Genomic DNA, 19,939 nt, shown 5'->3' with positions numbered 1-19,939 from the left:
GTTTTTTTTTTTTTTTTCCTCCCCTTGTTTTGACAACGATACCCAATTCAGATCCATCAAGTATCGATATCAGTCTCAACCAATATCAATACAATACAGCCAATCTAATACCGATAATTAGAACCATGGTTGCAAGACCACATTAGAGTTGCAATACTGATACTTGGAACCATTGTTGCAAGACCTCATTAGAGTTACACTCATCCTAGAAGACTTGTATTTCAACTCCAGTTCTATCCAAAACGTCAGTCTTCTTTTCCCTATTATTTATCTTAATTGCATTGTTTGTTTGGCAATGGATCATATGGTGTAGTACGATAAAGCGTAGAAGCGAAAACCATGGGACTGCTCTAAGAGATCCAGGGAAGCATCATTAATAGGTCATGAATCTATACCTTATCCTTCTACGTAGTTCAGCTAAGTGACCATGTCAAGCTACAAAGCCTTATTTCTATCAAATAAAAAAAAAAAAAATGATACAAAGCCTTTATTGCCTAATCCATTAGTCATGTCTTTGAGGTTTGCAAAAAAAAAATACATGGCTAATCCGTTTGTCATTTTCAAATCACAGATTATGTAAGCCTCACCGCCTTGGTGCCTAACCGTCCTCTAGCAAATCATTTTATTTCATTTTCTATCACCCTATTTTACAAGGTTAACAATTGATTTTGTCTAACATGATCACCAGATTTTTGTGGATTTTAGGCGGTTAGCAAAGCCCTTTTCAAATCCTTCAATAAACTAGGATCCTGACGACTGAAACCAAGGATTATAAACTCAGAATTGGGGGTCAAGTCAGAGTCACTGATGATTCTAATATGATTCAGTAACCAAAATCCCTAGAATCAGCCCTCAAATCTGTAAACCCAATCGATCCGGTGACAAAAAAACCCTAGAATCAGCTCTGAACGGCTGGAATCATAATCGGTCGCAACCAATTTCAATCCAAACCGGTTAATTTGACCGATCCTATTCAGATTATTGAAATAGTGGTTGAAACTATTTAACCAATTTTCGAACTGAGACTTTCTAGGAACCCAAGAAAAGTTTCCATCATACCTTTGAAATTATATGCTTACATCCATACCTAAAAAACATCTCCACTCACCTTTCAATTGAAGCATCTGAATGCCAATATAACTTCACAACAGCACACAGCAGTACCTGCATCAATGCCCAGCGGAAGCAATATAATCCTAAAATGCCCCTCTAGAATTACAGTTAAGCAATTTGGGTATTCCATGAAAATCCCAAGAAATAGAATAAAATTACATTCATTAGCCTACATAAGTTCACTAGCTTAGAACAAAGGGGGCAAATACAATGTAATGATGATGATAACAAAATTGTTCTCATAAATCAGAAAAAATCCCATGACTGAAATCTTCAAATAAAGGCCGAAAGGGATTTCACTCCAGTTTTACTCTGTCCATATCATTGATCATCTCTTCAAGCTGTACAAGACATATCAATACCAGATATAACAGAAAACATCAGAAAGTTGCGAAAGAAAAAGGAAGGACTCCTTGGGCATCAATAATCAACCACCAAGAATAGTCTCAAACCTTTACGATTTGGCGTATGAAGTAGTCCCCATAACGCTTTGCTGATGTGGATTCTACAACATGAAGCATATCCTGCATTAACAGCCACAAACCAAATCATGAAAGATCCTTAAATATTTTGGGGTGGGGTATAGGAGCAGAGCCGCAGAGCTAAGAAAAAGGATTTAATAATAATAATAATAATAATAATAATAATAATAATAAGAATAAGAATAATAAATTTAAAAAAATTATAATTATTAAAAAAAAAAAAAAAAAGAAGCAGCAGTTCCAATGATTCAAATTGCAGAAACCTACAGTTAATTGAAATATACAGCTTTCTTGAATAGCATGATGTACAGGATACTAGATCAGATGTCAGCTTCTTTTTTTTTTCTTCTCTTTTTTTTAAGTGGCATCAGTATCTGAATCCATCTCACCCATTTGCCTAGCACAGAAAACCCCAAATTTTGTAATCTGGCTTTGCCTCCCTCGTTGCTTACTTTTAACAAGTCTGTACCTTATCACCAACAGGGGCAAAATAATCTATCTTCTCAATTTAACATTTGCCCTTAAAGCTTCTTAAGCCATAAACATTGAACTAATACCTAGACTACATAGATATTCCATTATCAGTCGAAGAACCTGAATTTCTTCCACAACTACCTCAGTGTACCATGTTTATTAGAAGGCCACGCTTTTCCCCAAACACAACAGAAAAAAGATTGCTAGGATCAAGTACATACATCGTTAATGTAGAAATCCACATCAGCATTGGAGATGATCTTTCCATCACTGTCAACAGCATGTGTCTTGTGCTTGTAAGTCATCAAGATCGTCCTGTAGGAATATGCCTCAAGTAAATACCTCAGAAAATTATAAGTACAAAACGGAAATCAGATATAAATGCGAAAAACAGAATCATCGTCCAAATGATAAAACTCAACCTGAGAGTGGGTTCATCCACTTCCATATAAGTAGCAAGCTTTCCAAGAGAAATTGTTGAGTACAGCTTCAAGAATGTACGAACACCAGATAATAACTGTTGCTGCTTCACTTCATAAAGGAACAACTTCAACTGAAGTCTATAAGCATCCTGCAACAAAGACACAGATACCATTGTCTAACTATCTGAAATTTTAGATCCTGAGGTTCAGGATCATCATCCCCAAAATAAAAATAAAAAATGCACAGAAAAACTGAAACTAAACAGTTACTTCTTGTTATGGGGTAAAGGCTAAAACAGAAAATGCTCTCTTTGAAAAACATGGAATTTTGGACAGCTGGATCCAAACAACGAACTGAGCCAAGCTTGAATGTACCATATATAGAGAAGTATGAATCCAACTACTAAACTTTGACCCATGAAAAAGCAGTACATAATTACCCAGACCTCAAGATTAAGAGAAAACAAATAACACAACATTGCATGACAGCTACTTGTGTGGCCCCTTAATTCAAACAAACAACAGAGAAATTAATCCTCACTCTCTCTTAGAATTTATGATTTAGTATTAAAACAAAAGCTAACAGACCTCATCTTACCTGCAGTATCTTTCTTAATTTTTTATTTATGTATTTTTTGGGTCGGGATAGACAACTGAACTGGGAGAAGTAAGAATACTTCCATCATATACACCACCCAAGTGAAACAGATGGTATGTTTGTAAGGAACCCAAACTCAATTCAACAAACCCTCGTTTCCCAAAAAGGCATATTCAACAAAGCCCTCTCCCAACTCTTTGGGGTTGGCAACATAGCTTTGCATCAAATGATAACAACATCTCACCATCATACTATCACCCACAGTAACCAATAGTGAAGTCGTTCAATTTTAAGTTCATCAGTTCTAGTTTCCCCACTCATCCATAACAATAACCCCAGATCATTTTCTCTCATTCTATGGACGTGCTATTTTTTCTAATGCAACACATTTTCTTCCACAATTGTTATTAAGCTATCATATAAAATTCCCGATCAGTTTCACAGGTATGCATCAGTCAAACAACAAACAACAACTGACTTCCCATTTCATCCACCTGATGGAATGGACAACCCTTCAACCATTCACACCTTAAGGATAACTAGACAGCTGAATTAAAATAGTGAAAACGATCTAAAGTGTTCAGATAGACTTTCATTAGCTGACAGAGAAAGAAATTAATTTTATCGAACATGCAGATAAACAAACAACTAAAGCCTTTTGAACAAAAAAGTCTAGCATCACATGAACACATATTCACAATGCAGAGCTGAAAATGAGAATGTGTTAGGAAAGGTTCAGAAAGAGAAGAGGCATATCTTATGACAGGCCACGACGCCACAATACTATTATGGATTAATAAACACAAAATATAGAGAAAATTTGCAGAATAATTGAACCCTAAGTAAGTAGACTTTTATCCGCAAGATCTGAACGATTAGATCAAACTGTACTCTTTATATAAAAATTGGGAAAAGGTTTCCCACGGTGCCAGGGTACTATATCCCTCTCACACGGAGTTATTTATTATTTTCTCTCTCCGGCTCTGACCATGTGGACCCCATATGGATGATACAGTTTTCCGCATCACCATTAGTGTGGCATGCAGATTCTACCCACATTGGCATCATGGGGAAGCTTGTCCCATACAAATTAAAAGAAATACGTAATAGTAGGTCAATAGTCTCATGGATCAAAATAATAAGATCCCCATCCAGTACAATGTTTTCCTCCACGTAGAAGGGCAAAGGCATGGACAGGAAATATTACCTGGTTGTAATTTACAAGAGGTTCTTCATAAATTGGAGCTGATGGGGTTATGAACTTGGGACATGCATATGAGAAAAGCTCATCATACATAGAATATGCCTCATCATCATATCTCTGCATCCTTATCATCTTCTCACCATACTTCTCCCTCAATTGAGAGTTTACATTCTCCTCAACTAGTTTCACTTGGGGACACAAAGAGAGAGAAATTGCCAGTAAGGCATACATCTGCTCATTCTTCTTCAATATCTGCTCATATTGTGGGGATTTCTGATGAAAATTCTTGGTCTTATAGATGTACAAAAGAATCTTGTTGAACTCACGTATTGCCTCGACATACCTGTAGAAAGCTAATTAATATGTTGGTGCTGGATCATAAAAAACAATACAATAGGAAACACAGTATAAACTGAATATATAAACCATCAAAAGATACACAAAATCTGAAAATAATTAAAAAGAAAAACTAAAATACTAGAGGTGCATATGAACGTTAAAGTGTGTGATCGTGGGGTGGTGTTCCATGGACATCCATGGAATAGAGTACCCTAGGATCATATCCAATAGCTTAGTCTTGGTTGTCATTATTGTTTCCTTTTGTAATCAGACTTAGGTAGAGTAGTTATTTGTTTCTACTGTAATTAGTCTTACAATCTCTTCGTAGGATCCCTACTAAGAGTTGGTTATTGGATAATATGTAGGAAAAGCTCTCTCTCAGTTCACTTCTTCTTCACAGGTTTTGGTTATTGAACTTTTGTCATGGTACCAGAGCTTGAAGAAGAAGAAGAAGAAGAATAAAAATGCTATGAAATCCTAGTTGGATAAAATAAAAAAATAAAATAAAAAACTAGGCTTGCTTACCTTTTAGTGAAGACTGATTTCCTCCCCTACCCATTACAGTACTCGGATCATTCATATTTTTCTTGCTCACGCATTAACGTTTAGAGTGGAAAGAAGTCGGCAGTTTTCCTTAAATACCCATCCGTTCAACCTTGGATTTTGTGGGTAAATTCATCTTGCTAGGGTGATTCAAACCCTAGGAGCTTGTGCCAGAGTTAACATCTGTTGTGAGAAAATTACCTGCAACCAGAATCGAATTAGGTCCTACAGCCTGGAGAATTTTAAGAGCTTTGATACTGGACTGATGCTTGCTGTCTGGCGTCATTGAGATTTGGATTCAAAAGTTGGAGAATGATGAATCAGTTTACAAATCTTCTGGAGGATTTGGCGCCTCGGTTAGTTGGTGGGATCAAATACAAGATTTCTAGCTTTTCCACCTTGGTGAAGAATCGGACAACCTCCCCCCCCCCCCCTATCGATTTTATCAATCCCTACCCCCAACTCCATATTGCCCCTCCCTCTATCTTTTATTACTTCTTACCCTTATGATGGAGAAATCAACACAAAATCGAGTTGACCCGTCTAGCAATGTCGACCGAGACGAACTGGGTCCAGTTGGATTTTCAGGTTTAGTAGGATATCTTAGGATTTATCTTATTTGGGAAAGATTAAATTACTTTATTTGAGAATATATCTTTTATTTTGGGTAGTTCATAGACAAGTGGGAAGTTAACAATTTGAGTTTTATTTTGTTTCTAATTTTATTAGTTAGAACTTAAGAAGTAATTAGGAGTTACTATATTAGTTTTAGATTTTAAATAGGCAAGTTTTAATTTTAGTTTATTATATATAGGCATGTAACCCCAAGTAATTTGACAGATTTGAGAATGAATTGAATTGAATTGAATTGAATTTAGTTGATTGTGCCGGGTAAGTACTTCACAATGGTCGTGTGACCTTCTCCACCCCCCCCACCCGTTGTGCTATCTCTCTCTATCTCTTTATTTCATCATCTACCTCCTTTCTTTTCTAAGTTTATTCCCTATTCTCTATCAATGTTCTTCTGCCGAGCTACAAAGGAGTTGATCGATCTCTCACATTAATGATTAGTTTGGTCTGATATTCTGGGCACCGCTTGCCCTTCCATAGGTGACTCAAAGTCTCAAACCCTTGAGTTTTGCCTCCCAATTCCTTCCCTGTAGTGAGCTGCTACTCTGCAAATCAACATGGCTGCTACAGTACCACCAAATACAAGTTCCAGGGTTCTATTTTCAGTTTCTGGGTTGAACAATGGACTGCTTGTTTGTTGTAATCGGTAGAGCTTGGAGTGCTGATCCTACGCTTGAAGTTTCAGGTCCATCGGATCCTTATTGAGGGAGCTCTCTCCACCTGAAGACCGCTTGGACTTCCACCCTGCTCTTCTTGGCTGGAGATTGAAGACAAGTAGACAACCATCAGTGTGGGTTGTCATAAACCCTTTAATTCCTCTTTTCCCTTAGAACCCCTCTCTTTCTCCCATATTCTCATTTATCCTTAATTTCCTTTTAGTTTGTCCCTGAACTATAAATAGTAAAGCCTATCAAGTCTCATTTTTTCTTTAGTTACAAACAGCCCCTTGGAATTTCTGCAATATTACGGAATTGCCATTGGATATTCCAAACGGGTCAACTTGATTCAGCTTCGATTCTGCATAAACTCCCCCGATGTTGAGAAAAACTCGTGGAGGTTTATAGAAGGGCAACAATAAGAACTCATGAGCGGCGGTGAATTGCTCCTTGTCTGCAGTGTGAACAAAATCAAAGATGTGAAGCTTTGGAGGTGCATTCAACTCCAGAAAATCATGGGGAAGAACGAACTCATGCTGGTAAACAACCGACACTAAATTGATGTCCATCATCACTTGATCCATGATTTTTCCGCACTTCCGTTGTCATCACATGTTCCATAACAGGATGGTCTTCCACTTCTGTTGACACATTTGGTTTGTTCTGTGGTTACACTTGTGGTATCACTTTTTTGGACTCGACCAATCCATGAAGAATAATTTTTTTTTACTCATGTCGTAAGCCTAAAGGGTGCACATATTGATTTCACGATCAAGGATGCCATCTCGTTGTCTGAACCAACATCTACCCAATTCAATGATGTGTTGAAGAGAGAAACACTTCACGAAAAGCACCATTATAATTATGAGAAACAAAGAATTCGCTGAATACATCATCCTCTGACTAAAAAATAATCTGATTGGTCTTTGACAACATATCCACCACAAATCTTGAGACGAAATTGTCACGTAGCCGCTCACTGATCAACAAATTACCAAAATTTCCAATTAGGCAGTCTCACTCTGAACTTAAACACAAAAGAATCCATATTTGGAAGGAGAGGATCCTTACTCTGATACCACTTAAAGACCCACTGGACTTCTGCCCTGTTCTTCTTGGCTGGAGGTTGAAGACAACCATCAACTTGGGTTGTCATAAACCCTTTAATTCCTCTTTTCCCTTAGCACCTCTCACTTTCTCCCATATTCTCCTTTAACCTTAATTTCCTTTTAGTTCCAAGTTCGTCCCTAAACTATAAATAGTAAACCCTATTAAGTCTTATTGTTTCTTTAGTTACAACCAGCCCCTTGGAATTTCTAGAATATTACGGAATTTCCATTGGTACTAGATTTGAGCTGTTTGTGAATCGAATGGGCACATAATCGATCCGATTTTGAGTTTTGGAATCCAGATCCGCATCGAGTGGTACCAATGCAAAGGATCCTACAACAACAACAACAATCATAACCTTATCCCAACTAAATGGGGTTGGCTACATGGATCCGATATGGAAAAATAATAAAAAGACGCAACATAAAAGAATTAAAATGAAGAGAGAAAGGAGATAAGAGAAGAAAATGAAGCAATAGCCAAAGACGCATCACAAGAACATCCCTATAAGGGATCGGCTACACTGGTCCTTGTCCTCAACAAAACTCTATCCGTAGTCATACTCGAATCGAGTCCAATCGTATGCATATCTTTCTTATCACTTCTTCAATAGTCAATTTATGTTTGTTCCTACCTCTTCTGACTCCCTCCAATTGAATCAAGTTACTCTTCTTTATTGGGGCATCCAATGGTCTCTGTTGCACATGGTTGTACCATCTCAACTGGCTCTCGGGAAGGATCCTCTCCTTCCAAATATGGATTCTTTCATGTTTAAGTTCAAAGTGCAACAACCCAATGAGAAATTTGCTAATTTGTTGATCGATGAGAGCTACGTGACAATTCCATCTCAAGATCTGTGGTGGATATGTTTTAAAAGACCAATCATATTATTTTTTTAGTCAAAGGATGATGTATTCATCGAATTCTCTATCTCTCATTATGATGACGGTGTTTTTGTGAAGTGTTTTGACACTCCTCAACGCATCATTATTTGGATCGATGTTGGTTGGAACAAGACATCATTGATCGTGAAAACAATATGTGGACCCTCCAGGCTTACGACATGCGTCAAAAATTTATTCTTCGTGGATTGGTCTAGTCCAAGAAAGTGATACCACAAGTACAGCCATAAGACGAAACAAATGCATCAACACAAGTGGAAGACCATCCTATTATGGAATAGATGATGACAATGGAAACTGAGAAAATGTTGATCAAATAATGATGGACATCAATTCAGTGTCGATTGCTCACCATCATGAGTTTGTTCTTCCCCATGATTTTTCGGACCTGAATGCACCACCAAAGCTTCACATCTTGGATTTTTTTCGCAATGCAAACAATGAGCAATTCACCTCCGCTCAGAAGTTCTTATTGTTAACATCCAATAAAACTCGTGTACGAGTTTTTCTCAACATCGAAGGAGTTGATGCAGAATCGAAGCTGAATAGAGTTGACCCCTTTGGAAATGTCCAATGTCAATTCCGTAATATTCCAAAAATTCCAAAGCGTTGTTTGTAACTAAAGAAACAATGAGAGATTGGTGTATTGCTACTAGAATGAAGTTCTCTGTGTACTAAGTGGCGTCTACAACCGCTATATATGTTCAAGATTGGCTCTAACGTTAATATCTATTATTGTCGTTCCAAGCTGGAGCCTTTTGATATACTCTAGTTTGAGGGGAAGTGTTAAAGTGTGTAATTGTGGGGTTCTGTTCCATAGAACCGTGTACCATGGGACATGCCTGATACTTAGTTGTAGTTAGTTGTTGTGTCTCTTTAGTAGTTTCCTTTTGTAATTAGACTTAATTAGCAATTTGTTTCCATATTGTAATTAGTCGTATACTCTTAGCAGGATCCGAATTGAGAGTTGGTTATTGGATAATATAAAGGAAAAGCTAGCCACTATAGAGCAATCACTCTCTCACTCTCAGTTCTCTTCTTCTTATTCACAGAACCATTTTAGCTTTCCTTATTTCTTTATTTCTGTCAAAATCCAAGTGATTAAAAACCCCACATGAGAAGCTTTCAGTATGGCCCAGTGAATAAATGGGGGACAAATGGTTCTGGATTAACACTATGACTTCCAGATTTCTTTATTTCAGGCATTCACTAGTGATTTAGCATTAAAATTTATAACTATGCAATGCTTGAAAACATAAGCACCTAATGTCCACAGGTAACACTATCAAACCTTGCGTCACATACTAATAAAACGTCTCCATCAATTCAACTTCTTCAGATCGTGTAACAAGCTACACTGCCAGTGCCCTCCATTCAAATACTCCCCCGCACACCCCCCCCAACAAAAGAAGACCATAAGTCATCAATTGGTACTTAATACATTTTGAATTTGATCACATTCACATTAATCAAATTGGAAAAAATATACCAATAGCTTTCAAGCAAAATTCCCACTGTTGTTTTTAAATAGAGAGGCAAAGTCAGAATCCATATCTCAAAGTTTTAAAGCCCACCTGTTTCCAGGATCTTCTTCTACCTTATTTTTCCTGAATCATTGCTTCCTGCCACTTCTTGAAACTAAAGTGTTAGTCCATGAGTAACATGGAGTTCAATGGGAAAACGTTTGACTTCTTTGTTTTTCTGAAAACCTATGACATTGTTAATAGCATACAGGCCCCTCCGGTATCCTCCATGATCCCACAATTTTCTTCTTCCAAATTTTCCCCCCAATAAGAATGATTTAACATGGTACTATTTGTAGCTTTTGAATATCAAAAAACTTAAAACTATATCAAAATGGAATCAGGAACAAAACTGAGCATCACAACTTAGACCACGAGGAGATCATGGGGAAACAAAAGATGATCATCTTTTATTAAAACAAATGAAGAGAATGAGAAATCCAAATTTCAAGGAAGAAATGGGCATAAAGCAAGTAAGTGCATCAGAGAGAGGCGACATACCTTCGCAACATAAGGTTGGCAAACCCATAATGGTATATGGTAGTTATGTGGCTTCCAATAACACTGGTGTATACACCTGATTGACTGATGTCAATGGGTTGCAAACACTTGAGACCAGTGTGATAATCACCAAGAAGACAATGAACCCGCAGCAAACCCACCATGCTGAAATAACCCAACACCTTCAAAACATTGCTTCCGCCATTGTAATCATACCCATCAGTAGCAGTGAACTGCTCCAACCCTTCTTTCTCCTGTTCCAAGATCTGGATGATCATGGATTTCTCCACAAGGGCTTGCAAATAGTTTAGCACACCATACACATTCCAAGCCTGTAAAAAATACCAATCACAATGGAAAGGGATTATAAATGTATAATAGTCGACCTTCGTGAACTTTAGAAATCTGGCAAAGCATAATACATGAAACCATATAAAGTGCCCCCAAAGCATCCATCTGTAAATAGTGACAACTGATTCTCATTCAGTGTTGGAATAACATGAGTTTTAAGCCATCCATAAAATGTCAATGAGATATTGACGGGAAAGGGTAGACAGACGTACCTCAGAAGTAAGTCAACAAGTAGCATAAGTGGTGTCCAAAAAAAAAAAAAAAACCTCACAATGGATAACACTTCAATAACTAATTCATAAATGGTTAGGAAAGGAATTTTTGACATACTTGCAAAGAGACTCAACCCAGAAATATTATCGGGTCCATCCATCAAGCAGAAAAAGAATTCCACATAATAAAGGGAAAATTATCTACCCAAATGACCAAACTAGAACTTCCAATCAAACAAATAACTCAATGTATCATTACCCATGCTACTTAAGAGAAGATTTACAGAAGTGCAGATCCAGACAAAAACTAAAACCCTTTCTTCATGTAAGATTTAATTACTAAAGACTGGTACCTGATCGTACTGCCTAAGAAGTGTAATCTCCTGCTCAGTTTTGCTCTTCATCTTGGCTCGGTACTGGCAAAAAGACTGGAACTGATAAACAAACTCATCGACCATATCCCACAACCATTGATTCGGCAACTGCATGTTCACCACACCATGCAACACAACCTGGAACAAACTACAGTAATTATCCCAGGAATCAATTCTCTGCCTCAGCGTGGGCGATAACCTCGCGTAGAGATGCCGAAACCACATCTCCCTGTACAACAAACAGAAGACATGGTCGTTATCGACGTAGGGGGCGACCGCATCCACTGAAGGCCAAGGACTCTCCTTGAACATCCGATCGCTAAGCTTCTGAAATGAACCCTCGTACATCTGATGAATCTCATAAACGTTCTTCTCCCTAATGTGCCTGTAAAGATGAACCACAAAGGTCTTCACCGAATCCGGAACGAAGTTAGGGTCGTAACCTTGGTCCTGTCCCTGCTGCTCCTGCCTGTGACCTCCGCCATTGTCGTCGTACCCGGCAGCATCGTCATAGTCGTAAGAGGCCGCCATGATTGCTCCACAAACTGTAATCGGCAGAAAAAAGGATTTAACCTGCAAAATTTGCAGAAACAAAAGAAGAGGAACTTCGGCTTCAGGAGAAGATTAGGGATTACGGTTTTGACGAAAGGGTTTCGTCAGTAGGGTTCAACCACCTATCTAGGGTTTTTGTTTGGTTTTCGAAGCAGAGATCAGAAATAACGATGAAGCCTCAGAGCCGGAGAGAGAATGGGAGTCTCACACAGGATTGTAGATAATCTTAACCGTTAAAAAAGATATTAATAATCGAGCGGAAAGTACTGATCTGATGAAAAGGTGGACCCATCACACGAAGGGTATTGATCCATACGTAACGGCAGGGGTTCATGTCTAAGCCGGCTTGAACTAGCCCGACCAAGCTTGGCCTGACTCTTACCAAGCCCGACATAGAAAATAACCAAAGAAAGAAAACCTCAATAAATTACGAGTATGAGCCAAAACTTTTCTTTTATCTTTTGGGGAGATTCCGGCTTCTTCTCTCTTTCAGCACCTCATTCCATCGGTAAGGCAACACACACCGTCGACCATGCATGGGCAGACGTGGGGGAATGAGATTCGAGAATATAGAGTTGAGAGTCTTGTATTGATCACCTTCATTTGTTTGTTTGTGCAATAAGGACTCTCTAATATTTTTTTTATCTTTATATTTAAGATGTCTCTACCATTGCAGGTGTACTTTATGCATATTGGTGTGCTAATTTTTTCACTAAAAGGTCATTTATATCAAGAAGAAAAAGGTAAAAAATATACAAGTTGGGGCCTAAGTGACACTAGAGACATTACAAGAATGTGAAGGGATGAAAATCCAGGATTACTTTCCCACCTTTGGCATCAGCAGGAAAGAGATCCACTGTTCCACCAAAAAAAACAAAATCAATGAAACCGAAATCTGGCCCTTTTCTTTGCATCCGCTCTAATCTCGGTTAGAATAGAATTAGGAAGAGATGAAAAAACCGAGGAGACACCACTTTTCGTTGCACCATTAGCCAAATAATCAGTTATTGGGTTCACGTATCTGAAGCAATGAGCCAGCTTCCATTGAATTTCTTCAAGGTAAGGTTACTAGTATCTCCAGAGTTGGGATATAGACCATGGGATGGAATATCTATAGACTGCCATTGTGACGGTCGTAAAGTCCGTTTTAATCCATAGCTTCTGAATAACCAATTGTTTTGCATACATAATACTGTGCACTAGCCCTTCAAATACAATCTCATAATTGTTTACAATGCCAAGGAATTCCAAAGGAGAACACAATTTTTGTGTCTGAATTTCCAATAACACCACCTGCACCAACTCGCCTTGGGTTTCCAAGAGAGCACCCGTCAATGTTAAGCTTCAGCCATGTGTTTGAAGGAGCACACCAAATAATCTTTAGAATTCTGGGGACTTTGGGGGGATATAAATCCGCACCCAAAGATTTGGCCATTGACTCAGCCGCCCAAAAAAACCTCTACACTTTAGCATGGGAAAAAAGCCCTTTAATGGATATTATAATTTTTTGAATGACTAGACTAGCTCTTATTATTTTCATATCTTCTAGCATTCTGTTGCATCCAAAGAAAATTTGGAATTAATATAACCCCAGCCAGCCATATCTGCTTCAAGGGAACATACTTATTTTTCCTTTTCCACCATCCTACCAGACCCTCAATCGAAGTTTGAGGAACCCTAACTATGTTAAACAAAGAAGTAAAATTTGATTAGATTATCTTTGCAAAGTTGCACTCCAGAAAGAAGTGAATAAGAGACTCAAAGGAGTTGTAATAGAGATCACATATCAAGGACAAGGTAAGTACATTTAGTGGTGACCACATCATTAGTTGACAGTTTTCCATATATTAGTTTCCACCCAAAGAGAAATTGACGAGGTAGAAGACCCGATTTCCACACTATAGAGAACCATGAGACTTTGGAACTTTTTTTCCTTATCTCTTCCCAGGCAAAGCTGATCATGAAAGTACCTGACAATGAGGGATTCCAGCAACGTTTATCATCAACTTGATATAGTGGTATAGGTATAGCCCTAACTTTAGACTAGCTGTCAATGCCTCTGAGTGAACGTGAGGTAAAACCCAAGAGAAGTTCTGAATAAAATCTTTCATTGGTTTCTCTCTGGGGAACAAAGACACATCTGTTCCTATCATGTCCTCAATTGGTTGATCTCCCAACCATTTGTCTTTCCAAAGTCTAATTTTACTCCCATTACCAACAATCCACCTTTCTTTAAAGGCAATAAAATCCCACATCTTCTTTATGTTAGGCCATATCGAAGAAGTTATAAGGTCTCCTTAGCATTCCCGTATTCTTTAGAAACCTCACCCTAAAGAATTCCCGCATCAGAGACTCCTCATGTTTGTCTTGCCAAGCAATTTTACAAAGGAAAGCATCATTGACATCCCTTAGTTTTCTCAATCCCAAACACTCCTTCCTCCTTGGGTTTGCAAATTGTTTCCTATTTGACTGAAATCTTCTTACAAGAATCAACTTTCCCCAATCCATATGAAATTTCTCATCCATCTCTTCATAAGCTTTACTTAAGAGGAAGGCCACCAATATATAGCAAATGTGTGCAGAGAGATACTAGGAATTACAGAGTTTACCAACTCCACCCGACTAGCCATCGACAATAGCTTTCCTTTCCAACCTGCCAAATGTCATTTTATCTTATCCAAAATATGAAGAAGGGGTTCTTTCTTAACTCTCCCCTTTAAGATTTCCACCCCTAAATACCGAGTAGGAAATTTGCAACTTTGAATACCCAAAACTGAGTAGTCCACTCCCTTCTATCTAGCGAAATTTTCCCAAATTACATATTGACTTGTGTAATCTTGATATCTTTGCAAAAACTCTATTAGGTTTCGAACACAGCTAATAGATCCATTTATAAAAATCAAAATATCATCTGCAAATAAGAGGTAACATGGAAGCCTTATCCCCACGCGGACCTGAAAGAGATTTAATTTTATTTGAGTCCACCAAGCTTTTTAGGCCTCTATAGGGAGCTTCTTCTGCCAAAATAAACAATAGGGGAGAAAAAGGGTCTTCTTGCCTAAAACCACGTTGCACACCAAACAATCCCATAAGCTTGCCATTTAATAAAATAGAAATTATTGTGGAGAGCAAAGATTGATGAATCCATCTGATCCATTCCTCACCAAAGCCAAATTTTCATAAAAATGCAAAGAGAAACTACTAGGGCATAGAGTCAAGGGTTTTTCTAACATCAAACTTTAAACCTAAACCACCTCCACGGGTTGAAGAGAACATCATATTAGCCAATTCAGATGCTGGTATTTGTTGGTATCACTTTTCCTCTCTAGAACGCTCTCTGCTCATCAAATATAATTCTGAGCAATGGAGTTCCTAATCTTGTAGCCATGATTTTGATGATGACTTGACACAAGAAGTTCCCCAACAAATAGGCCTATATTTATCTAGGGTTGTAGCCCCATCTACATTTGGGATTAGAGAAATACAACAATTGTTAATACCTTTTGGGAAATATCCAGAGATAAAAAATGAACGAATTGCTAAGCAAAAATCTGATTCAACAATATCCCAGCATCTTCTGAAAATTGCCCCATTATAACCAACTGGACTAGGAGAGCTGTCAGGGTTAAGGTCCCACACTTTTTTTTTTTTTTTTAATATTTCTTCACTAGCTGGAATAGCTTCCGTTCCCACTCTATCCTCTTCTATAAGAATAAATGGCTAGGCACCTGAACTCCTCTCAAGCGAGGGAGAGACTTGACTTGCCCCTCATCCAGTAAATGCCTCAACCCCTTGCATATAACTTCCTCCGCAAGGATAAATAAAAAAAATAGGAAAAAAATGTCTCATTGCTGCAGACCTCTTTCCACACCAAAAAAACCAACATTGCATCCATTTAACAAGACTGAGATGTGTGTCAAAATCAAAATCTTATGAATCCACCCTATCCATCTTTCTGAGAAACCAAATTTCCTCAATATAGAGAATAGAAATTGACAAGACAAAGTGTCATAGGCTTTCTAAATATCCAATTTAATGCCCATCACCCCACCGCGTATAGTAGGTTGCATAAGATTTTATAGCTCCAAGGCCATCCCAATATTTGGTGAAATAATTTTCCCTTTTGAAAGGCTCCCTGCTCCTTCGAAATCAGACAATATAAGAAAAGAGGACACACGAGCAGCCATTACCTCCGAGATAGCCTTGGTGAAAAAATTAGCCATACAGAGGATGAAATTTATCCAGACACAAAACACCCTTAACTTTAGGAATCAGAGCTAGTAGACTATTATTAATTCCCTTGGGTAATTTTTCCCTTTTTGAAAAAATCCATCCCTACCAAATCCCAACATTTTTAAGGAAGCACCAAGGAACCCATCAGTACCAAGAGCGCTTTCTAGGCCCGTATCATAGACCACACTCTTGATCTCCTTACGAGATGGAAACCCCTCTAACATTTGATTGTCTAGATTATTGATTTCATCTAAAATACACTCAAGAAGATCCCAATGAATATTAACATGCAAAGCCTTATGCAAATTTTCAAAAACAATCAACAACATAAGCTCCCAAATGCGACTGGCCAGCCACCACCTCCCCATCAACCTTCGTAAGGGCATGAGTATGGTTTTTAGCACCCGCACTTAAACAGATAAATGAAAAAGCTTCGAGTTATAGTCTCTTCCTTCCCTCCATTTCTTATGAGCTTTACTTGTCCAGAACTTACCATGCAACTCCACCACTTTCAGATAGCGGGTTTTAGCATCCACTTCTAAACCAAACAACTCATCACTTAACCTTTGTTACTCAATTCTCTCCTACACCCCCATCCAGATCAAATTTGGCATTCTCAAGTTCAACATTCAAATTAGGAAAAGCCCCCTTCGCCCATGCTTTAAATCCATCTTGAGATTTTTGAGCTTTTGAGAAAGAATAAACGTTGAGCAACCTCTCACCTTAGTGGACCAAGATTCTTGCACCACCTTCATAAATCCACAGCTCCATCCAAAAAGTGTTGGAGAATGAATGGAACATTAAAAGGTCTAGGAACTCCTTCCAAGCATACAACCAAAGGAGTATGATTAGATAATGGAATGGGAAGACTTGTTGAGAGCATCCTATCAAAGCATTTATGTTATGCACGTGCCCTAATCAGGTCAAAATTGAACTTTTATATAGGTCTCATGCTAGATGTTGTCAACACCAATGATTTCTAGATTGTGGGACTCTACTGTCACGAAGGAAAAGATGACCCTACCTACCAATGTAGAGCTTGCTGGTCGAACTGAAAAGGATTTAAATCCTTTAAACCTAAATGGTGAGTGACCTAATACCTTCCCTCTCGACCCTCCTTACATGATAAAATGGGCCGAGAAGACTTTGGACAAATCCCTAGGTAACCCCCTAATGATTGGCAAAAGAGGGTTGGATGATGGAAAATAAAGCAATAGGGTAGGCCATCGACAACACTCCACCAGTTGGATAGTCACTTACCGGTGGCCTATATCCTACCGGATTTGCTGTGTTAAACTACCTTAATTAGATGCAAGACCCATTACGTGTGTCATGGGAAACTCCACCTATTCTCCCACACTACATGGAACCCATCCTCTTGACTTGCACACCTTATAAGCCCAAGATGGTCGATCGACGTGACTTTGTCATCAGCTTAAAGCAGTTTGGTTTCGGACTGGTGGGTAGGCAATCCAGCCTTAAGGCCACTACCTACATAAGGGAGATTCTCACCTAGACAAAACGTGGGAGAGGGAGAGAAAGGAGGTGAAAAGGAAGGAGAAGGAGAAGGAGAAGGAGAAGAAGAGGAAGGAAGGGAAGGGAGCTTTCGGCTGCTTGAGTTGTTTTCGATTGCAACCAAAGGTAAGAATGCACCTTCACTAACCCCATATTCTTCTCATTTTAAGTTTTGGCTAGGTAGTGAACCATGGATTTATCGAGTTGAGGGTATGCCTCGATTAAGGGTGTTAAGTGGTTTGGTTTTGGTTTAAACGGATAGGTTCGGTTCGGTTCGGTTCACATATATTTTGGTTGAAACAAAAGCCGCACCATTTACTAAACGGTTGCACTTTATAAAACCGCAACTATTTAGTAAACGGTTTCAGTTTATTTCATATGATTTCTAAGCGGTTAGCAATCGGTTTGCTAGTTCTTCGCATGTTTACTAAAATTTGCTTTTGATGATAAACGATTCAATCTTGAGAATGTGAAATGCAAACCATTATGTTTTGTTAAAACAACAAAACAATTAAGCAAAAGAAAATATTTTAATAGAAAATAGTCTCGAGCATCTATCAAGTCTCAAACGCATCTAACAAGTCAGTAAGTAATGCTTATAGTAGGGATTTTCTTCTTCTCCCTCCTCCCCCAAAATAATGTGTTATAATATTGAAAAATATATATTTAATATGCCATAGTATAAGCAAAAATTACATTTTTATCAATATACATTCTACTTAGTGCGTTAGATTAATTTAATCGGCATTCCAAACAATGAGCAAGCTACCTCTAGAATTACTTGCAGGCTTGTAGCACTCAATCTTTGAATCAAATGAGATACTAATGATATTTTGCAACCACCTTATTTAATCTTTAAACGGGTTAATCGGATTGGTTTTGATGGTTTAAACGGTTTGGTTTTCACGGTTCTAATTAAGTTTGAAACCAACGGGTTAAACGGCTCAGTTCAGTTTCAACCCGTTTAGCTAATTGGCCTGAAACTTTAAACCAGAACCGAACCATTTATTAAACGGTTTTTTGATTTCGATAAATGGTTTCGGTTTCAAATTCACGTCCTTAGCCTCGTTCCTGGTGACTTTCGATAGCCAAGGTGATGTGCATTGCATTCCCTTATATGTGTTCCCGAGCCCAAAGTGAGTAACACAAGCTCCGAAGTCTTTTTGACCCAAATAGGGAAGTTGGGGTTTCAGCTATTTATTCAGTGTAACTCCCCAATGGCTCGATGGAAATAGGATCAATCAGGTTTAGATGAAAGGTGAGAAGACCCCCTACGATCCCCATGAAACAATCCTTGGAAATTAGGCATGAGATGGCGAAGCCCTATGAAGTTGTTGAACTTCTAGGGCTGGTCACAAGTAGGAGCCCACGAGTGACTTTGGGGTCCAAATTGGCCTCCGTTCACCCCACCGGATGGACACAGTCTCCAACCAATGACTTGCATCTTATGGGTTTGTTGTATTCTATTGTATTTTCAATTTTGACACTTTTGGGGGGGAAATCCCGTGGAACCCCATGCATACTTTTGACACATTTTAACATCCGTTTACCCTTGCAACTAGGATAGAGACAATCACAACTCAATGAGACCTAGCAGGGTTTGATTCGGGTATCCAAACTCAGGAATTTCACTAGCCTGGTCAACAGACAAGGTGAGTGGTGGTCTAACTTTCTTTTGGAGTGTTTTGACCTTCTAGAATTGTATGTATGCCATGCAATCATGTTTTATAAATTACATCACATGTATGCTATATTTGAATTGTATAACATGTTTTATTAAATTTGGTTTGTATATTTGATTTGATTGTGTGAAAGGGATTCAGTGTGGCTGAGGGGGATTCTGGTATCGTGAGTGCCATGTGAATGTTTGCATCATGCATTGGGTGTCAGTAGAGTTACCTATGGCTATGGTTATGCAGTGTCGCTGATGGTAATTCCAGTACCGTGTACACCATAGTCATACTTGAAAATGTGTGCGAGGTGTGGCCGATGGTAATTCTGGTACTTCGTTTCCTATATTACATTGTATACATGTTAGTTAGGCTTGGACATAGATGCAATGTGGTTGATGGTGATTCCGGTATCGTATATTATACTACTTGTATCACTATAGAAGGCATGTAGCATATTGTGGTTGGGTCTCATTCCCTATGCCATAATTCATTGCCAACAAGGGGTGAGATGTTGGATAACTAAACAATGGTA

At 38.4% G+C, this 19,939-nt stretch overlaps 1 protein-coding gene across 1 annotated transcript; it reads right to left on the bottom strand.

Moving 5' to 3' along the window:
- Window positions 1-1,084: 1,084 nt before the first annotated feature.
- Window positions 1,085-12,205, bottom strand: LOC122071624 (eukaryotic translation initiation factor 3 subunit L-like). Its single transcript, XM_042636009.1, has 7 exons — window positions 11,414-12,205; window positions 10,498-10,829; window positions 4,297-4,636; window positions 2,492-2,640; window positions 2,291-2,384; window positions 1,566-1,637; window positions 1,085-1,454 (listed from the first exon to the last, which is right to left on the bottom strand). Exons 1-7 carry the CDS (start codon window positions 11,963-11,965, stop codon window positions 1,410-1,412), a joined length of 1,584 nt encoding a protein of 527 aa, XP_042491943.1. The 5' UTR covers window positions 11,966-12,205; the 3' UTR covers window positions 1,085-1,409.
- Window positions 12,206-19,939: the final 7,734 nt, after the last annotated feature.

This window comes from Macadamia integrifolia, chromosome 2 (assembly GCF_013358625.1).
Source record: "Macadamia integrifolia cultivar HAES 741 chromosome 2, SCU_Mint_v3, whole genome shotgun sequence".
NCBI lineage: Eukaryota > Viridiplantae > Streptophyta > Magnoliopsida > Proteales > Proteaceae > Macadamia > Macadamia integrifolia.
Note: the sequence above shows the minus strand (reverse complement) of the source record. Positions and strands in the feature narration are given on the sequence as shown.

What these genes read in the sequence shown, in the direction of transcription:
- LOC122071624 (XM_042636009.1), bottom strand. Translation starts at nt 11,965, where the DNA reads ATGGCGGCCTCTTACGACTATGACGATGCTGCCGGGTACGACGACAAT. An exon ending in GTGGATGAACCCACTCTCAG is followed by an intron (nt 2,385 to 2,491) that starts GTTGAGTTTTAT and finishes ATATTCCTACAG; the next exon opens with GACGATCTTGATGACTTACA. An exon ending in TCATACGCCAAATCGTAAAG is followed by an intron (nt 1,455 to 1,565) that starts GTTTGAGACTAT and finishes TGTCTTGTACAG; the next exon opens with CTTGAAGAGATGATCAATGA.